Source organism: Nomascus leucogenys, chromosome 11, assembly GCF_006542625.1.
Source record: "Nomascus leucogenys isolate Asia chromosome 11, Asia_NLE_v1, whole genome shotgun sequence".
Lineage (NCBI taxonomy): Eukaryota > Metazoa > Chordata > Mammalia > Primates > Hylobatidae > Nomascus > Nomascus leucogenys.
Genome location: NC_044391.1, coordinates 54,778,255 through 54,798,660, shown reverse-complemented (window position 1 = coordinate 54,798,660; position 20,406 = coordinate 54,778,255). Strand labels below are relative to the sequence as shown.

The 20,406-nt window shown below is 47.6% G+C and overlaps 2 protein-coding genes across 6 annotated transcripts; one reads left to right on the top strand and one right to left on the bottom strand.

The window, feature by feature from the left end:
- On the top strand, nucleotides 1–2,501 carry SPRYD4 (SPRY domain containing 4). Its single transcript, XM_003252808.1, has 2 exons — nucleotides 1–190; nucleotides 551–2,501. The coding sequence occupies exons 1-2, from the start codon at nucleotides 106–108 to the stop codon at nucleotides 1,087–1,089; spliced, it is 624 nt and encodes a 207-aa protein (XP_003252856.1). The 5' UTR covers nucleotides 1–105; the 3' UTR covers nucleotides 1,090–2,501.
- GLS2 (glutaminase 2) lies at nucleotides 2,468–20,216 on the bottom strand. Of its 5 annotated transcripts, XM_030822427.1 has the most exons (19): nucleotides 19,745–19,824; nucleotides 18,749–19,009; nucleotides 11,821–11,920; nucleotides 11,313–11,434; nucleotides 10,584–10,743; nucleotides 9,711–9,790; nucleotides 9,461–9,624; nucleotides 9,188–9,246; nucleotides 7,460–7,492; nucleotides 7,139–7,197; nucleotides 6,559–6,625; nucleotides 6,361–6,411; nucleotides 6,065–6,241; nucleotides 4,987–5,118; nucleotides 4,752–4,844; nucleotides 4,201–4,262; nucleotides 3,631–3,707; nucleotides 3,291–3,354; nucleotides 2,471–3,159 (listed from the first exon to the last, which is right to left on the bottom strand). In XM_030822427.1, exons 2-19 carry the CDS (start codon nucleotides 18,844–18,846, stop codon nucleotides 3,003–3,005), a joined length of 1,755 nt encoding a protein of 584 aa, XP_030678287.1. In that variant the 5' UTR covers nucleotides 18,847–19,009; nucleotides 19,745–19,824; the 3' UTR covers nucleotides 2,471–3,002. The 5 variants fall into 5 exon arrangements, with proteins under 5 accessions (XP_003252855.2, XP_012365932.2, XP_030678287.1 ...); XM_003252807.3 differs by lacking the exon at nucleotides 18,749–19,009 and having other exon boundaries at nucleotides 2,468–3,159; nucleotides 10,584–10,713; nucleotides 19,745–20,215; XM_030822426.1 differs by lacking the exon at nucleotides 18,749–19,009 and having other exon boundaries at nucleotides 19,745–20,216.
- Between the last annotated feature and the right edge of the window lie 190 nt (nucleotides 20,217–20,406).

The following is a 20,406-nucleotide window of genomic DNA, read 5'->3' as shown; positions in this document are numbered from 1 at the left end:
ATAACACTGCGCGGCCGCCCCTCGCGCACCACGTGCTGGGGGAGCAGGCGGGCAGATGGCTGAGTCTGTAAGCGGGAGGCGTGCCCGGTTCATCCAAGGCGCAAGATGGCGCTGCTTTTTGCACGCTATTTGCGATTGTGCCGCTGGGGAGCCAAACGATTGGGAGTTGCCTCCACAGAGGCCCAGAGAGGTAGGATTATCTCTTTTTACTCTTTTACCTCCAGAATGGCTTCTGTCTATTATTCCCAGACCCCACTCCGAGAAGCAACTCCAACCCTCTCGGGTCTTTTCCTTCCCCACCTGCCTTGGTCTCGAGATTCCAAACCTGTGACACCATTTGGTTTCTTTAAATTCCGGGACTTCCTCAATCCGAGTTTTTCAGCTCCGTGAGCTATCCATAGTAAAGCGACCTCGCGACTCTCTTGCCCGCTTGGCATTCTGACTCTTCCCTAGTTGCTCGTGTCTCATGACTGCCTGCCTCAGATCTGAATATATCACCAGCCCTAGGGTTCTAGCCCGTTATTATCCCGTCTTTTTGCTCTGCCCGCAGGCGTCAGTTTCAAACTGGAAGAAAAAACCGCCCACAGCAGCCTGGCACTCTTCAGAGATGATACGGGTGTCAAATATGGCTTGGTGGGATTGGAGCCCACCAAGGTGGCCTTGAATGTGGAGCGCTTCCGGGAGTGGGCAGTGGTGCTGGCAGACACAGCGGTCACCAGTGGCAGACACTACTGGGAAGTGACAGTGAAGCGCTCCCAGCAGTTCCGGATAGGAGTGGCAGATGTGGACATGTCCCGGGATAGCTGCATTGGTGTTGATGATCGTTCCTGGGTGTTCACCTATGCCCAGCGCAAGTGGTACACCATGTTGGCCAACGAGAAAGCCCCAGTTGAGGGTATTGGGCAGCCAGAGAAGGTGGGGCTGTTGCTGGAGTATGAGGCCCAGAAGCTGAGCCTGGTGGATGTGAGCCAGGTCTCTGTGGTTCACACTCTACAGACAGATTTCCGGGGTCCAGTGGTGCCTGCCTTTGCTCTCTGGGATGGGGAGCTGCTGACCCATTCAGGGCTTGAGGTGCCCGAGGGCCTCTAGTATGTCCATTACTGGAGTCCCTAATCATGCCCTTGGCCAGCCTCCTTTTGAAAGTGTCTGAAGCCTTTTTACTTTGCCTCAAGCAACCTCTAGCTCCCACAATTCAATGTTGGGTCCTCTGTGCAATATCATAATCATCTTCCTCATCCCCTACCTTGTGACAGCTAGGCATACAGCCGAACCCTCCTTTTCCCCACCCACCAACTACTGCCAATTTCCTAGTCTACCATGGGTGTATCTTCCCTGACCTGCTTCTTTCAGTCCCTCTGCCTCCCTTTGCCCAGGCCTTTCTCAGACTGTATTCCATCCTGGGGTCTTATCATTCAGCTTTGTTTGAATTTATTAATCACCATGATACCTCTCCCTCCCTTTGTCCACATGTAACTTGTTCTTGGGGCTCTACCAGATCGCTGAAGAGTAAATCCTTTCTACCTCTGGCTGAAGGAGTGGTGCAGTCAATGACTTGGCCCTTTTTCTACAGCACATTTAGAGTTTGGGCTCTGGCTCCCTCAGTAAGTGCTTTATTAACTCAGTGTGTCAAAATGAAAACAGAGCCCTCCTTCCCCAGTAGCTCAGTGCCATAGACCTTCAGCCCCACACAGCCGTAGCTATCCTTACCCTGAGTCCATCTACCTTAATCTGTACCTCTGACACCCAGCCAGTCTGTCATAATCATTATCCCAGTTATAACCGTGACCAAAGGGGAAGAGAGACACTTGGGGGATATCTAGGGGATGAGTGCTAGAAACTATTTATTTATTTATTTTTTGAGACAGAGTCTCACTCTGTCACCCAGGCTGGAGTGCGGTGGCATGATCTTGGCTCACTGCAAACTCTACCTCTTGGGTTCAAGCGACTCTCGTGCCTCAGCCTCCTGAGTAGCTGGGATTACAGGTGTCTGCCACCATGCCCATCTAATTTTTATATTTTTAGTAGAGATGGGGTTTTGCCATATTGGCCAGGCTGGTCTCGAACTCCTGGCCTCATGTGATCCACCCACCTTGGCCTCCCAAAGTGCTGGGATTTCAGGCATGAGCCACCACGCCCGGCCAAAACTGTTTATTCTTCAGAAGTTCCATCTTCATTTCTGCCACAGTTGGAACTTCCCGAGGAAGGAAGGAGGCCTGAGGTTTTGCACAATCTGTTTCAGAGCCTGTTTAGACTCAAACCTACACTTCCCTTGGCAGCAGAATACACTTAACCTAAAGCAGTATTTGGAGTTGAGAAAAACCTGGTGGGGTAAGTGAATATGTACTGTTTGGTAGGGTAGGTAGAGAAGCTGTGCTCTGACCCTGTGATTCCATCTTTTTCTACCTTCTATGATGGTGATGAAGCTAGATACCCCTAGGGAAGAAAGAAGGACTGGGTTTAGCAAAAATGATTCGGTAATTAAAGTTTATTTGAACACAAAATACTTTCTCTGTCTATAAAATTGGCTGTTAGCAGTAGCAGCAGCATGTCCTGGCCAAGGGGAGTAGATCTCTCCAGACTACTAAAGCCATGTATATAGCCATTCCCACTTCCCATATTCTGTGGATATGTCCATGTGCATGGTAGCTAGAGTGCCTCCACCAGTGTATCTCTCTCATGATGGTTTCTTCAGGGAGAGGAAGAGGAGACCTGGGTGAAGAGCTGGGATGGTTTTGAGTGGGGCAAGCCATTAGGCTGTACCTTGAAGCCCATTTTCTCTGGATAGCTCTACTGCAGGTGTCCTCTGAGGCCCTTCTCTGTACTCTGTCTGCTGAGGGAATGGGGTATTTTGACTCCCATAGAAAGCACTAGCCTAAGTCACCAAATGACTGCTTGGTCCCCACTGAAGCAGTGTAGCTCTCCATAGTATTTTTGGTGGTTATGGATTACATGTGTGGCCAGCTCATGCTTTTTCTTGAGCATGGGCTCTCCATGACCTGTGCTCATACCATGCTTTCTAAGTTCTCTTTGGACAGGGCCTCAGCTGCTGCCTCAGCCTGAGTCTCAGAGAGTGTGTAGGAGTCCTGGTAATCTTGAAGCAGTTTGACCACCTCCAGATGGTTGAACTGCACAGCATCATCCAGGGGAATGTTGCCCCACCTGAGAGGAATAATGATATGATCAGGCAAAGGAGACGTGGAGAGTATGGTGGTTGTATATATTTGCATGGTGGCTGGAGGATAGGTGGAGAAGCTGTGCCCACCCTCCTCCACTTTTAGCCTATTCCTCACCTGTCCTTGACAAAAGGATTCACTTTGCAAGCCTCGATCAGGAATTTAACAACTTCGATGTGTCCTAGGAATACGGGCAGAAGGAAAATGAGAAGGCGCAGGTCTTGAACCCTTTGGTGCAGACACTTAGCCACTGAAGTCTTTACCAAGAGGGGAGGGGAAAAGGCCTCTTCCCATTTTGTACCCTGCAGCACCCAGTAATAGTCTAGCTGCAAACCAAAGGGTGTCTAGATAAAACTAGTTGCTGCCCCTATAACCTTGAGGGCACATATAATGAAGGTACTTTTGGTGAAAAAGAAAGGGTCTTATGATTACCCTCCCCTCCTTAACCCTTCAGTACCTTCAGCTGCAGCAACATGCAGAGCTGTGCGCGAGTCATAGTCTTTCTGTTCCATATCCATGGCTGACAAGGCAAACCTGAGGGTAGTGGGAAAGCAGCTAGAGTTGCCTAGATCAGACTGGAATCACAGGTGTTCTTTTGTGAACTGGTATCAGACTGGATGAGTTTCAGAGAAAGTGAAACAGCCTATACTCAGATTTGTAGGCTCTGAATAATCTTTTTTCCATATCCAGATGAGACTGTTATACCCTTATTAGAGAGATGGGAATGTGATCCTACCAGAAATATCACTCACTGCCTACCTGTGGTAAGTGCCCATTTGAGGCAGGGTAACTACTTCCTAGGACACTGCTCTTAACACTCAATAACAATGGCTAACATTAATTATCATAGAGCAGGCAGTTTACTTTTTTTAAAAAATCTCCTTTTTAAAAAAAATTTCATTTAAATGCAATCTATATCCATTCTAATTCCAAAGCTGAAGCACTTAACTATTTTGTTATGCTGCCTCCGAGTAAAATCTCTGACCAGGAGTATTTTATTGTGTATATTTGGTCACAGTAGCATTACCTTCGAAGAGCTGAGACATCGCCACTATAGGCAGCAAATAACAGGTTGACCACAGTCTTGTTCTGGAACACAAATCATACCCACATGACATTAATTGAACTCACCTATGCCAGCTGTGCCCTGTGACCCTCCTCCATGGATGCTTAGTCCAAGGGTATTGCTGAAGTGTTATGGAATGTGCTACTCTGAAATATTATTATTATTATTATTATTATTTTTTTTTTTTTTTGAGATGGAGTCTCACTCTGTCGTTCAGGCTGAAGTGTAGTGGCGCACGATCTTGGCTCACTGCAACCTCCGCCTCCCGGTTTCAAGCGATTCTCCTGCCTCAGCCTCCCAAGTAGCTAGGACCACAGGCGCGTGCCACCACGTCTGGCTAATTTTTTGTATTTTCAATAGAGACGGGGTTTCACCGTGTTAGCCAGGATGGTCTTGATCTCCTGATCTCGTGATCTGCCCGCCTTGGCCTCTCAAAGTGCTGGGATTACAGGCGTGAGCCACCGCACCTGGCCTTTGAAATAGTCTTACAAGCCATCTGGAGTTTTCCTTACCCGAACTTCTGCCCCTTCACGCCGTGGGTCTAACTTCCGAGCACAGTGCCTCAGGTTGTCATAGTTGTGGAAATTGAAGAGAGACACCAACTTCTAGAATTGTAAGCCAAATATATTGTTTATTTACTCCTTACACTTAGTAGGAGCTCAAAATTGCTTTATTATAGTAAAAGTGGTATCATTAAACAAATTTATTGCTTCAAAAATATTAAGTACTATATGCAAAGCATCTCACCTGGCAGAAGCTGGTCCCCCTATGGCTGTTCCCCAGCTTGTCCAATGGGGGTGATAGGCACATCATTCCCATGACATTGGGTACCACTAGGAGGATGGCTCCTGATACAGCTGACTTGGCTGGCAGGCCCACCTGGGAAACAGAACTGAAGCTGAGGATGACGTAGGTGTACCCCAAATCAGAAAATAAACAAGTTAGGCTGTACTCTTAAGTTTGCAAATGACTGCATGGCCACCATCCACCTCAACCTTTTGGCTTGTTAATTAGCTTCTTTTATTACTCCTGTCCTTTCCTTCTCTTAAATTCACTGATTCAGCTAGAAAATATTTTTTGAAATACTTACAGCATTCTGTGCTGGATGCTGTGCTAGAACTAGGAACTTACATTCTGGTGTTAGGAGATAAGTAATAAACAGGTAAATAAATAGACACATAATTTTTAAAGTAATTGTGATAAACAGTGAGAAGCAGGGTGCTGTAAATAGAGGTAGAGGGGGGCCACGTGAGATAGGGTGGTCAGAAAAGTCTTTCTTTGGAAATGACATCTAAGCTGAGACCCCAAGGAGAAGAGCCAGCAATGTGAAGCACAATTCAGGAGCTGCAGCACCTCTGGTTGTTGTTGTTGTTTTTTTTTCTTTTTTTTGAGATGGAGTTTTGCTCTTGTTGCCCAGGCTAGAGTGCAATGGCACAATCTCAGTTCACTGCAACCTCCGCCTCCCAGGTTCAAGCACTTCTCCTGCCTCAGCCTCCCAAGTAGCTGGGATTACAGGTTGCACCACCACTCCTGGCTAATTTTTTGTATTTAGTAGAGATGGGGTTTCACCATGTAGGTCGGGCTGGTCTCAAACTCCTGACCTCAGGTGATCCACCTGCCTCAGCCTCCCAAAGACATCTCTTTATATATTCGAGGAACTTGGTGTTTTTGAGAAACTCGCCTAAGGAGTCTCAACCTAATTGCCTTCCTGGAAGTTAGTGAATGAGAGGCAGGAACAAGCCTCCACCTCTATCTTGAGAGAGTCAGTGTTCTCTCTTCTTAGCACTGGGCTCATGACAGATGGATAGCAGAGCCAGAAACTCACGTGGAAGGCAAACTGGCCAGAGAAGTCATACATGCCGCAGGAATGCATGAGGCTAAGGGTGTTGCGCACTGCTTCAGCACTCAGCACACTCTCGCCTGTGATGGGGCAGATCCCACCATTGGCGAGGGTGGCTGCCATGACACTGCCTGATTCACAAGTGACCTCCACAGAGCACAGCTATGAAAACAAAGAATAGGTGAAGATGTGATGTGAACCTGCACATGGTACCGTTGGGTGTAGGGCAAGGGCAAGGACAGTCTGTCCTGTTCCCTCGGACCTGAGCAGTGTTTTCTTACCTGGAAGTAGAGATCAAGGGCAGCCATCATGTCCACCCCCTTAGGAAAGCACTGCAAGGAAGAGAGGGGAGAGCATTTCTCTTCAGGACATCAGCCCTTTCACACTGTCAGGGTCTCAGCTGAAGCCCCCAACCCCTACTGCCCTTCCACTAGCAGCAGAATTCCCAGGGACTTTCTCTTCCGGCCTCTTCTGGTTACCTTCTTTTCCTTGAGATAATAGCCGATGGCATAATTCCGATCCCCTGTTTCCTTCTCTGACTGGAATCTGAAGCAAACACCCAATTTAGTACTTGAAGTTGGAGGAGTGGGTGTTGGGAGAAGGGGAAAAATTACCTTCCCTGGAGAGACAGAACTACATCACACCACAAACTAAATGAACCCCTTTATAACTTCTCACAGTAATATTAGAGGAAATTTCTGAACCTGAGCAAACACTCAGCATAGCTTTGTTATAAAGTAAACCCAAACCAAACACCCCAAACTGTCTAGTCATCTAGGAAAACCGGTGAAGTTTTTGGCTTTGAAAGTCTTGGCAAGAAAGGGCTTAGGCACAAACCATCACACTGCCTCTCTCATTACGTACTAATTAGAAATGGAACAAATTATTTTACAAGATAAACAAATGTTAATGAAGGGACTCAGGGGAAGCTGGAGGGCCAAATTTCCCCTGGGATTTCTTCCTCCTAAGATTCTCTCTCCCTCATTCCTCTTGTCCCCATCCTAAGTACACACACATACACCACAATGCTTTCAGTCAGTCCTCTGAGTAGGGACTTACGTGGCATTGCTGAAACCCATGTATTCATTCCCAGCCATTTTGTTGAGATACTGCAACACCTGGAAGAGAAAAAGGGACATTGAGGCTCCACTTGACTAAGAAGCTCTATTAATACCTCACAGGCTGACTAGCCCTTCTGAACTCAGGTCTTGTTAAGAGGCTTTCCTCTCTGAGGCCAGCAGATTTCCACACTTCTGGAAATAAGGCTTCTAGTATGGGCTGGTGCACCTGGTAGTGGGGTTAGAGAGCCACTGGGGCAGCTGGAGAGGACAGCATGCCATGGAGAAATGCAGCCAGGGGCCAAGTAGCAAGGGAACTTACAAAATCAAACTTCTCTGCTTTGTTACAGTCCATCTGCAGAGAAAGAGAGAGAGATGTCAGTATTCTAAGCCTAGGAGGATGACAGAGGGAAGGGTCAGAAGGATCTAGTGGAGTTCTAGTGTTAGTCTGGTTCTGCTGCTGCAAATGTATTCAGTTTTATAATGGCCCTTTTTTTATCCTTCTGAAAACACTGCACTTCCATTGGCTCCTCTCTTTCTTTTTTTTGAGACAGAGGCTTGCTTTGTCACCCTTGTCACCCAGGCTGGAGTGCAGTGGCATGATCATGGCTCACTGCAGCTTTGACCTCCGAGGCTCAAGTGATCCTCCCGCCTCAGCCTCTGAGTAGCTGGGATTACAGACATGAGCTACCTTGCTGGGCCATCCCACTTCCATTCTCAATCCAAACCCTCATCCCTGACTCCCACATTCATTTTCCTGACTTGAATCCTGTCTCCTAGCCCCACCCTATCCCTGATCTCCATCCCCATTCCTTACACCCCATGCTAGAGCTTTACTCTATCCCATTGGCCAGCATGATGTTTCACGCCTGTAATCTCAGCAATTTGGGGGGCTAAGGCAGGAGGATTGCTTGAGACCAGGGGTTTGAGACCAACCTAGGCAACATACGAGAGACCCTGTCTCTATTTTTTTTTTAATTTTTTTATTTTTATTATTATTATTTTTTGAGATGGAGTCTCGCTCTGTCGCCCAGGCTGGAGTGCAGTGGCAGGATCTCAGCTCAACTGCAAGCTCCACCTCCCGGGTTCATACCATTCTCCTGCCTTAGCCTCCCGAGCAGCTGGGACCACAGGCACCCGCCACCAAGCCTGGCTAATTTTTTGTATTTTTAGTAGAGAGGGGTTTCACCGTGCTAGCCAGGATGGTCTCGATCTCCTGACCTCGTGATCTGCCTACCTCGGCCTCCCAAAGTGTTGGGATTACAGGCGTGAGCCACCGCGCCCGGCCTCTATATTTTTTAAAAAAGGTCCTACTTAGATGGGAATGGGATGAGGCAGGTCCCAGATACAGGTTTGTAGGTGGAGCCATCACAGAACAGGAGGACTCAGCCTCTTTTCCTCACCCAGACTCATTGCTTACTCATGTGTCAACTACAGAGTCAATACCACAGGGACTCTGACACCTGAGTCCCTGAGGGGAGGATTCCTAACACCACCTTCCCCAGGAGGGGCTGTGATTGGCTCCAGGGTGTTGCTGCCCAGCTGCTCCCAGGTTCTTGCTCAAGCCCTGGGAGACCTACAGCTGATGGGCTAGTCTGACACCCTGTTCAAGGCCAACTCACAGTTCCAGGTGACGTGAATAACTGCCCTGGCCTGGCCATTCACCCTTCCCTGCAGGTGTCCCACACCCAGAAGTGGCCAATCAGTGCCCAATAGTGCTGTCCTCCCCTTGTCTCTGGCATTTGGCCCTTGGTCCTAGGCAGGGGTCAGGACCTGCTCACTTCTCTAAGGGTCAGGAAGCTCTAGGCTCTAGACTCATGGGTGGGGGCAGGGAACAGTACTGAGTGGGGGTGAGGGAGGCTGTGCAGTCTCTTTTACTGACATCGTCAGCATAACATGTGGGTCCCTGCTGTGCCTCATGTGCCTTCTGGGGACCCTCAAAGGAATCAGAGCCCCATCGGTCTCCCCAGAGAGCTGAACAAATATGAGGGATACAGGAACACAGGAGCTTAGAGGATAATACCTATCAGAAGGTTAAGGTGGCACTGACCTTGATCAGGGAGCTGACAACAATGGCACCAGCATTGACCATGGGGTTATGGGGGATTCCTGGGGAAATACAAACCACCAAGAGTCTTAGCCACTGAACAAAGCCTCCCTGACAGCCCGCTCTCTTTGTGGGTTGGACAAGAAAGACTGCTAGGGAGAAAGGCATGACAGGGCTAATCAGGAAGGGCAGAGAAACACAAAAGGCTGGGAGATGGGGTGGGGATAAGGAGAAGGGGACGGCTATAAGTATGGTCTGAGCCTTGGTAGTGCTCACCTTCCTCATTGAGGGAGAGCTTGTTGTAGCGCAGGCCACTTGGCTCTTTGCCCACAAACTTGTGCACGTAGTCAGTGCCTAGGGTGCTTATGGAGATGGCATAGGTGAGGGGCTTCACACAGGACTGCAGGCAGAAGGGGATCTTTGTGTGGCCCACAGAGTGTCTGGAGGCAGACAGATGCCATCAAAGGGGTTGGCCTGTGTTCGGCACCTGTGCCCTGCCTCCCCTTCCTCTTGCCCAGCATCTCACCGCTGACCATCCACAGTGCACAGGGAGACACCCCACAGGTCTGGGTTTGACTTGGCCAGCTGAGGGATGTAGGCTGCCACCTGGACGTGAGTGGGTAGAGAAAAGGGAGATGGATGTGGAGAAGAGGAACAGAGTTGAGGTTGAGGGTCAAGAGAATCTTTTAGATAAAAGCTAAAGTTCTGTCTTCTGTAGGGCAGAGGGGTTCCCTCCTGCATGTTGCTCCCAGAAATGCCCGAGCCTTAAATCCTAGAAGGCCATATCTTTCTGTATCCCCAATCCTGTAGAGATAGCAGTAAAGCCCATGGAAGTTAAAAAAGGAGAATTCTGAGGTCACCTTCCCCTTTTGGTTCTTAGGCTCAATTACCCTATAAATCCCTTTGAAGGCTCTACTGAATCTTGATTCCCTCACCTGCTCTAGGAATCGTGTATAGAAACACATGAAGCCATGTCACCATTTACAGAAGTTCTGCTTCTCATCTCTCATTCATAGGATTCCCAGCCCCAGGAAATCTCTGAGAAGCAAGGTATATCTAGGTGTGGTGGCTCATGCCTGTAATCCCAGCACTTTGGGAGGCCGAGGTGGGTGGATCACTTGAGGTCAGGGGTTCGAGACCAGCCTGGCCAATATGGCAAAACCCCATCTCTACTAAAAATACAAAAATTAGTCGGGTATGGTGGCATATGCCAGCTACTCGGGAGGCTGAGACAGGAGAATCGCTTGAACTCGGGAGGTGGAGGTTGCAGTGAGCTGAGATTGCACCATTGCACTCCAGCCCGGGTGATAGCACAAAACTCTGTCTCAGGAAAAAAAAAAAAAAAAAAAAAAGATATCTGGCCCAGGTCCCTGACCCCTCCCTTAGTCCCGACTCTCACTTTGCCTCCAGTGAGCTCTTTGGCATCCTCAAAGATGCGATCCACATGGCCCGTGAACTCCTCAAAATCAGGAATGACAAACTTCTTTCGGAATGCCTGGGTCAGGAGCACAATGTTGCTGCTCACACACCTGGATCCCAGACACGATTGGATTAGGGGGCTAGAGAGATACAGCTGGGACTCACTCTGGAGCCACGGAAGTTGGGAATAAAGAAGGTTGAGTGGTCTTCAGGTTTGAGATCAACAGCTCTGTTACCTTTGGCACATCAGTTTACCTTTCTAGGTCTTAGTTTCCTTACCTCTAAAATGAGGGGTTTTAATGATGTGGAAAGACACTATGTCTTGGGATATGAGAAAAAAAATAAATACCAGAATAATATGTATGTATGTTACCTTGATATTTAAAAAGCCTAAATCATAAAAGTATATTTATATATATATTCATGTATGTATGTCAATACATAGGACATTATCTAGAAGATACCCACTAATCTGTTAATATTTACTTCTGGGAAAAGAGGACAGGGATTGAATAGGGAGGGAAAGAAGAACATGTATTTCTATATCGTTTGAACTCTTATGATGAGTATTCATGTATAACTTATGTAATAAGTAATAAAATAAAATGAGGACTTGAACTATACAATTCCCAAATTCCTCCCTGCTCTGAGAGTCTATGTCCACAGGACAGTTTTCAGAGAGCAGTGCCCTTGTTTCTGGGGCCCTCACTTTCGGAAGAGATCTCGGTCCAAGAGGCCACCACTACTGGACTCTTGGACCACGCGGTGCATCTCGCTCATGCAGTCTCGGAGCCGAGGATCTGATGTCTGCAGTCCAGTGGCCTTTAGTGCCTTTAGAGGAAAGAAGAGGCCAGAAAGGTCAGCTACAAGGACAGCGATATACTCCTCATAATCTTTCCCACTGGATACTCAATTAGCTGAACCCCAGCCACTACAATAGGTGGAACAAATGGGTTTGCAGAATAAGAAAGGAGGGGATGGAGTAGCTCTGAAGGCTAACAAGGGTTTCCTGTCCTTTTTCCAGAGGGTTTAATCTTCTGACCCTGGGGCAGGGATTGGCTTGTCTTGTCAGCCTAGACATCTGGATTCTCATCCATCTGTATACTTCACCCTCATGTAGCAACCCATTAGCTGCCCTGCACTTGTCATACCCTCCTTTCCCCACTTTTCAGAGATCTTAAGGAATTAGGGTCCTGAACAGGTAGAGAGCAACTTACAGTGGTGAACTTGTGGATAGGGATTCGTTCCTGTCCTTCAGCAATAGTGTAAAAGAGCAAATCACCCAGGCGGGACAGCATGCCACTTTCTGATGAATCACTGTTTGGGGGCAGAGAATGGGGAGGAAAGTGGGGCCTGAGAACTGCTACCTGCTCCTCCTTCTGCAACATGGCCTTATAAGTAGGTGAGTGTCCTCATTCTATGCCTCCTCCTTAAGCCATCTGATCTAGCCCTATAAATCTAACTTTCATGTCTGTCCTAAGAAGTTGTAGATCTTTTCTCTAGCTTTTACTCCTGACCTTCAGATCTTTATTTTTAGCTCCCTTCTCACACTTCCACCTATAGGTGCCCCACAAGCACTGAAAAATATGTCCAAACCTGAGTCATCTCAATTCCTTCCCTCTTCTTCTCCTCTTGTTTCCCACCTGGGTTAACAGCATTACCACCCACCTGGGTGCCAAGCTGGAAATGTGGCATCGTTTTGATAGTTGCCACACCTTAAGTCTCTGCTTAGTTGGTCACCAACATTGGATGAATCTGCCTCATAATGTCTCAAATCCACCCTCTCTTCTCCTTTTCCCTGTGCCAGCATGGTGTAGTAGACCAGAGTTTGCCCCTTAATAGCTGTGTGATCTTGAGCAGGTCGCTTAATATTGCTGAACTTGCTTCCTATCTGTAATATAAGGATAGTAATGTCTACTTCACCTGGGTGATGTGAGGCTTAAGATAATATTCCGTGAAAAACTGCCTGACACAAAGTAAATGTTCAATAAATCATGTTTATCATCAGCTCCTTATTCCCTATTACCTAATTACCACTATACTCTCTTGACTTTCAATCCATCTTTTTTTTTTTGAGACAGAGTTTTGCTCTTGTTGCCTCAATCCATCTTCTAAAATGTGCCAGTGATCTTTTTCTTTTTTCTTTTTTTTTTTTTGAGATGGAGTCTGGCTCTGTCGCCCAGGCTGGAGCGCAATGGCGCAATCTCGGCTCACTGCAACCTCCACCTCCTGGGTTCAAGCGATTCTCCTGCCTCAGCCTCCTGAGTAGCTGGGATTGCAGGTGTGCGCCACCACGCCCTGCTAATTTTTTTGTATTTTTAGTAGAGACGGAGTTTCACCATTTCGGTCAGGCTGGTCTCGAACACCCTACCTTGTGATCCGCCTGCCTTGGCCTCCCAAAGTGCTGGGATTACAGGCATGAGCCACCATGCCCAGTCAAAATGTGCCAGTGATCTTTCTAAACTCAAATGTAATTTCTCTACTCAAAAACGTTTGGTAGCTCCCCAGTGCCTACAGAATAAGCTCTTGAAATAAGAAGTAGGCTGGGCATGGTGGCTCACACCTGTAATCCCAGCACTTTGGGAGGCTGAGGCAGGCGGATCACCTGAGGTTAGGAGTTCAAGACCAGCCTGGCCAACATGGTGAAACCCATCTCTATTAAAAAACACAAAATTAACCGGGCATAGTGGCACGTGCCTGTAATCCCAGCTACTCCAGAAACTGAGGCAAGAGAATTGCTTGAACCCGGGAGGCAGAGGGTGCAGTGAGCCAAGATCTCGCCATTACACTCCAGCCTGGGCAAAAAGAGCAAAACTCCATCTCAAAACAAACAAAAACTTGGTAGGACATCAAAAGCTCTTTAAAACCTGCCAACTGGCCGGGCGTGGTGGTTCATGCCTGTAATCCCAGCACTTTGGGAGGCCAAGGCGGGCAGATCACCTGAGGTCAGGAGTTCGAGACCAGACTGGCCAACATGGTAAAACCCCATCTTTACTAAAAATACAAAAATTAGCCAGGCGTGGTGGTGGGCTCCTGTAATCTCAGCTACTTAGGAAGCTGAGGCAGGAGAATCGCCTGAGCCTGGGAGGTGGAGGTTATAGTTGGTCAAGATTGTGCCACTGCACTCCAGCCTGGGTGACAGAGTGAGACTTTGTTTCAAAAGAAAATAAAAATAAAATAAATAAAACCTGCCCACTTAACTTTCCTATTCCCCATCATGCCCACACTCCAGATATAACAGGCAATATAGATGGTTCCCCAAAATGGGCCAGGAACTGTGAGGCTTCCTGGCCTTTGCTTATGCTGTAACTTCTGCATAGAATGACCTTTGCTTAGTATGGTCCTGCTCATTCTTCAAGGTCCAGATCAAATGTCACCAACTCTGTAAAGACTTCCCCAAACCTCCAGATATTGCTTATGCTGCCGGTTTGACACAACACACCATCTTACTGACAGAAGAATCTCCCGTGCTCCACTGTTAGGTCTTTGGGTTTTACACATCTTTGTCTTCCTAGCACTCAGCAAAGTCCCTAGCAACGCAGTGGGTCTTCAATAAGAATTACTAAATTGTTCTGCTAGCAAGGTCCCTGTGTCCCAAAGTATCTCTCTGGCTATAACACCTAAAATTCCAGGTACTGAAGACTTCTTAGTTTTCAAGATTTCCATTAATATGTTAAAATATTTAGAAGAGTTATTATTTTTTTAAGTAGAAAAGGGGTCTCACTATGTTGCCTAGGCTGATCTCAAACTCCTGGACTCAAGTGATCCTCCCACCTCAGCCTCCCAGAGTGCTGGGATTATAGGCATGAGCCACCGCACCCAGCCAAGCGGAGTTATTTTATCAGATTATTTCCAAATATGACAGCTAGTTGTGATTAAGACCCTTCAAAGATCTTTGAGCCAATAATTTGACTTCCAGTGATTTATCCTACAGGTATACTTACACACCTCAAAAATAACATATTTACAATTATTCATCACTTTGTTATTTTTTCTTTTTTCTTTTTTCTTTTTCTTTCTTTCTTTTTTTTTTTTTTTTTTTTTGAGATGGAGTCTTGCTGTGTCACCCAGGCTGGAGTGCAATGGCATGATCTCGGCTCACTGCAGCCTCTGCCTCCTGGGTTCAAGTGATTCTCCTGCCTCAGCCTCCCAAGTAGCTGGGATTACAGGCACGTGCCACCACGCCCAGCTAATTTTTGTATTTTTAGTAGAGACGGGGTTTCACCACGTTGGCCAGGCTGGTCTCGAACTCCTGACCTCGTGATCCGCCCGCCTCCCCCTCCCAAAGTGCTGGGATTACAGGAGTGAGCCACCGCGCCCAGCCTTCATCACATTGTTAGTAAGATTAGAAACAACTTGATGTGCAACAATAGGGAACTGATTAATTATGGTATATTCATATAATGCAATATTATGCAGTGTAAAAAAAAATTGGGGTGTGCTCTAAGAATTGATATGGAATTATCTCTAAGATATAATATTAACTAAAAGAAGTGTGTTGTAGAACAGTATAATATTAACTAAAAGAAGCGTGTGGTAGTATTTATGTTTGTTTGTTTGTTTCTTTTTAGAGATGGGGTTTAGCTGTATTGCTCAAGCTGGCCTTGAACTCCTGGGCTCAAGTGATCCTTCTGCCTCAGCCTCCCTAGAGTAGCTGGGACTATAGGTGTATGCCACCATGCCCAGCTTTATTTATTTTTATTTTTTAATTTATTTTTTATTTCAATAGGTTTTTGGGGGAACAGGTGGTGTTTGGTTACATGAGTAAGTTCTTTAGTGCTAGCTTTTTCATTTGTTTTTTCTTTTTTTTCTTATATCAGTTTTCTCAGGTTGAAGCACAGGTTTAAAAGGGAAAAATATGTATGTGTTTGCTTATTCAGGCACAGAATATTTCTAGAAGACCATTTAGGTAGAAATAGGTAACACTGGCCGGGCATGGTGGCTTATGCCTGTAATCCCAGCACTTTGGGAGCCTAAGGTGGGCGGATCATGAGGTAAGGAGTTCGAGACCAGCCTGATCAACATGGTGAAACCCCATCTCTACTAAAAGTACAAGAATTAGCTGGGTGTCGCTGGGCGCGGTGGCTCATGCTTGTAATCCCAGCACTTTGGGAGGCCGAGGCGGGCGGATCACGAGGTCAGGAGATCGAGACCACGGTGAAACCCCGTCTCTACTAAAAAAATACAAAAAATCAGCCGGGCGTGGTGGCGGGCGCCTGTAGTCCCAGCTACTCGGAGAGGCTGAGGCAGAAGAATGGCGTGAACCCGGGAGGCGGTGCTTGCACTGAGCCGAGATTGCGTCACTGCACTCCAGCCTGGGTGACAGAGCGAGACTCTGTCTCAAAAAAAAAAAAAAAAAAAAAAAAAAAAAAAAAGAATTAGCTGGGTGTAGTGGCGCGCGCCTATAATCCCAGCTATTCAGGAGGCTGAGGTAGGAGAATCACTTGAACCCAGGAGGCGGAGGTTGCAGTGAGCCAAGATTACGCCACTGCACTCCAGCCTGGGCAACAGAGTGAGACTCCATCTCAAAAAAAAAAATAAATAAATAGGCAAGATTGATTCATTCCTTCTACAGAGATGACATAGGTGCTGGGAAAAAGGGATGGGAGGATACTTTTCACTATCTTTTGTATATTTTGAATTTTGAACCATATGGAATATATTATCTATTGAAACAATGGATTAAAAAATAAGACTCAAACAGCTTGGCATAGACTAGGCATGTGTGTGTTTGGAGTCAGGAGGAATACCAGAAGAGGGAATACCAGAAGAGTTTTCCTGCTTCTGGAGAAATCCGGTTGTCACAATGAAGCTAGTGCCTATAGCGGAGAGAGGAGGAAAAAAGCTATCTGAGGGATAACTCAAGAAGGAAAGTACATGGGAACACTTTGAAGGCAGGACTCTGCCTGGAAGCTAACAGAAGACAGGAAATAATGCTATACCACTGAATGTATCACAGGCCTAAAAAAACTGCATATCCCTCAGATATGGATGGATCACCAATGTAATGTTGAAGGAAAACAAGCAAGGTACAAGAGCAATGTGTATAGTATACCAAAAAAGCAAGGTATAGGAACAATGTTTATAGGATACCATTTGTATAAAAAAAGGTAGAGTAGTATCAGCATGTATTTTATGCATAAAATATCTCTAGAAGACTATACATGATATCAATGACATCAGATTATCTCTGGGGGGCAAAATTTCCTTGGAATTTGTGAAATAATTGAACAAGTGTACAAGACTATATAGTAACCAAATTGAAGACTGGTTATATAAACTATGATACCTCAAACAATGGAATCTTAAAATGACAAAATGACAATGTCATACACATTCAATGATATTAAAAGCTGTTCATAAATGAAAAAGATAAGTTCAAGAATATGACTTATCCAATTTTTGTTAAATTACATATACATATATAGGATATATATGAATATATCACAGTATTAATTGGTTATCTCTAATACTGGGATCTTTCTTTTTAAAATTTTTAAGTAATAAACTTATTTATGTATTTTTGAGACAGGGTCTTACTCTGTTGCCTAGGCTGGAGTGTGATGGTGCAATCATGGATCACTACAGCCTCGACCTATAGGGCTCAAGTGATCCTCCCACCTCAGTCTCCCAAGTAGCTGGGACTACAGGCACGCGCCACCATGCCTGGTTAATTTCTGTATTTTTTTTTGGTAGAGACAGGGTTTTGCCATGCTGCCCAAGCTGGTTTCGAACTCCTGAGCTCAAGTGATCCCCCTGCCTTGGCCACCCACAGTGCTGGGATTACAGGTGTGAGCCACTGCGCCTGGCTCTAAATTTATATTTTTTAAAATTGAAACATAATTGTACACATGTTTATGGGATGCATAACGATGTTTCAATACACAGAATTATAGTGATCAGATAAGGGTAATTAGTATATCCATCATCTCAAACATTTATCATTTCTTTGTGTCGGGATATTTTCCTCTTGATACTCTTGTTTTTCTTTTAAAGTCATAAATATGGTCCAGCACGGTGGCTCATGCCTATAATCCCAGCACTTTGGGAGGCCGAGGCAGGTGGATTATCTGAGGTCAGGAGTTCGAGACCACCCTGGCCAACATGGTGAAACCCCATCTCTATTAAAAATACAAAAATTAGCCAGTTGTGGTGGTGGATGCCTGTAATCCCAGCTACTCAGGAAGCTGAGGCAGAGGTTGCAGTGAGCTGAGATGGTGCCACTGCACTCCAGCCTGGGCGACAAAGAGACTCTGTCTCCAAAAAAAAAAAAAAAGTCATAAATACAGCTAAATATTAAACAAACAATAACCTGAATAACAGCGCATTTCCTCTTTGCTGCTCTCTTTCCTCCCCCAAACACAGGAACCCCACCCCATCATGGTGTCACACTGCCAGAGCACATCACTCTCCAGTGCTCTCAACCCTTTCTGCCTGGGGAGCACCAGTCCAAGGATATGATAGGGGGTTCCCTGGGCAGAAGAAACAAGGTCCCCTAAAAACACTTCCATCACCAGACTCCACTGGAAAAGGAGGTGTGTGTGTGGGAAACCAGGGATACCTCTAGTTCCCTACTCTGCAGAAGGCGGACAGATGAGGGAAGTTCAGCCTTTGCTGTATGCCACCATTATTTCTCCCATGGTGAATACCTGGGGGGAAGTTGGGGTGGAGACTAGAACAGGAGTGAGAGGGCTTATCCTTTAAATGTTCTGTGTCTCTTTGAGAAGAAACTGATAGGAAAGCACTGTGTAATATGGATAAGAGACACCATGACTATGAAAAAAAAGAAAAGGGCCGGGCGTGGTGGCTCATGCCTGTAATCGCGGCACTTTGGGAGGCTGAGGCAGGCGAATCACCTGAAGTCAGGAGTTCAAGACCAGCGGGGCCAACATGGTGAAACCCTGTCTCTACTAAAACTACAAAAAGTAGCGGGTTGTGGTGGCATGCACCTGTAATCCCAGCTACTCGAGGTAATCCCAGCTATTCGAGAAGCTGAGGCAGGAGAATTACTTGAACCCAGGAGGTGCAGATTGCAGTGAGTCGAGATGGTGCCACTGCACTCCAGCCTATGTGACAGAGTGAGACTCCGTCTCAAAAAAGAAAGAAAGAAAAGTACTGCATAATGTCATTAATAATAAATAATACCTATTGGTGTCCCTTACGACAGAGACTCGAGTAGTGGTGAGGTAGTGTTGTGTCAGTCTGGCTACTTTACTGATGGTGTCCATGTTTCTGAGTGTCATCAGGGAGATGGCAGCGACGAGGGAGATGGCCCATTTCCTGTTCCTGCTACAGTAGAGCAGGGGCTCTTTGGACAGTGTCTATGCTGGCCCTCTGGGGAGGACAAGATTTCCTGCTCAGCACCGTCTGCGTCTCGGAGAAAAAGGCTCAGCCACCAAGTGTGTCCTAGGCGGTGGGGAAGATAAAGGTTTGGCATCCTGGGCGGAAGAAACACCCAAATGAAGAGAACCTTTTAGATTCTGGAGCCTGGGCCGCACAAATAAAGGCTCGGACTGGCTCTGGTTTGGGAAATCTGCGTCTTAAAGACTTTTCCTCCATTACAAATATTCTCCCCATTCAACAACCAGTTTGGGAATTCCCCCCCCCCCCCATTCTGCTGTTCAGGGAGCACTGCTACGCACACACCCAACACTTATGCACGTACCTGCGCACCAATAATACACGCGCATCACACATTACCTGCCGAGGACACGCAGAAATACAACACACAGACCCCAGTACACCTGGAGCGGAGGCAGGAGGCTGTTCCACACCCACGCATCTCCTAAAATACACACGGGGACTAGGGAAGGTGAGGACTGGCGGCGTGCGCCTGGCCCTGCACTCAGACACGTGAGCCAAGCAACACTCGGCGCGCATCTGTGATCCGGGTTAAGTGCGCACCTTGGACAGGCGCCATCCCCAGGACCCGCTTGCCCAACGCACTCCCAGGCAGACGGCAGATTACTGCCCGAGCGCGGCGCACCCAAAGCCCCACATCCAAAGGAAAAGGCATCGAGGGCTAGTGAGCGAGGAGAGGGGAGATGAGGGGCGCTGCCTGGGGAGGGCACTCGGGAACTAGCGAGAACCACAGTGGGAGTGGGGGCAAGCCCGTCCCCTGCCCTGTCCCAGGAGCCTTACTGATCCTGGTGCTGCGGCTGGTGGCTGTGTGGCGTCTCTCTGCCCTGCGCCGCGGCCTCACTGAGGTGGTGCCGGACGCCCCCGCCAAGGAGGGGGCTCCGGCTCAGGTGACCCCAGCCTCCTCGCCCGCAGTGACTGCCGGCCCGGCTCAGGGCCTTCTGCAGAGCCTTCATGGAAAGCATGCCCCCAGCAAGCCGCCGGCTCTGCAGGTGCGCCCAGGACCTCTAGCTGTGGCTGGGAAGGAGGGGCGGAGCGAGCGAGACAAGGTGCGGGGGAGTTCTGTGAGGGAGCGCAGGGCCTGGAAGACGGAGAAGGGGGGGCCGGTGGGTGGGACTGGGGCAGGAGAAGGGGCCTGCCCCTTTAAAGCTGGCTCCAGGGTTATGAGCACCCTCAGGACAGGGGCTAGGTGAGGAGCGTTGGGGATGAAGGAGAACCCGGGTGGAGTTCTAGTGGGTGGAGAGAGGGCGGTGCCTGGGAGCTGGAATGGACAATGCCCAGGTCCAATCACTGAGGAAGCACAAACATTGAGGCGGGGAAAGGGTAAGGTTGCCCAATGAGAGCAAGACGGTGGGACCTTGCGACAGCCTGCGGATGCTTCCGCGTGGGCCCCGCGAGGGAGGGTGTCCGCGGATGTTGAGGGTGGGAAAGGCGAGGACAAGCTG

Bases quoted from the DNA above. Each gene is read 5' to 3' on its own strand.
- SPRYD4 (XM_003252808.1), top strand. From the start codon at position 106: ATGGCGCTGCTTTTTGCACGCTATTTGCGATTGTGCCGCTGGGGAGCC. The intron at 191-550 runs GTAGGATTATCT...CTCTGCCCGCAG, and splicing joins CTCCACAGAGGCCCAGAGAG to GCGTCAGTTTCAAACTGGAA.
- GLS2 (XM_030822426.1), bottom strand. From the start codon at position 19,926: ATGCTTTCCATGAAGGCTCTGCAGAAGGCCCTGAGCCGGGCCGGCAGT. The intron at 7,493-9,187 runs GTCAGTGCCACC...CTTTCTCTGCAG, and splicing joins TTGTCAGCTCCCTGATCAAG to ATGGACTGTAACAAAGCAGA. The intron at 4,845-4,986 runs GTGAGATGCTTT...TTACAATTCTAG, and splicing joins GGGGGACCAGCTTCTGCCAG to AAGTTGGTGTCTCTCTTCAA.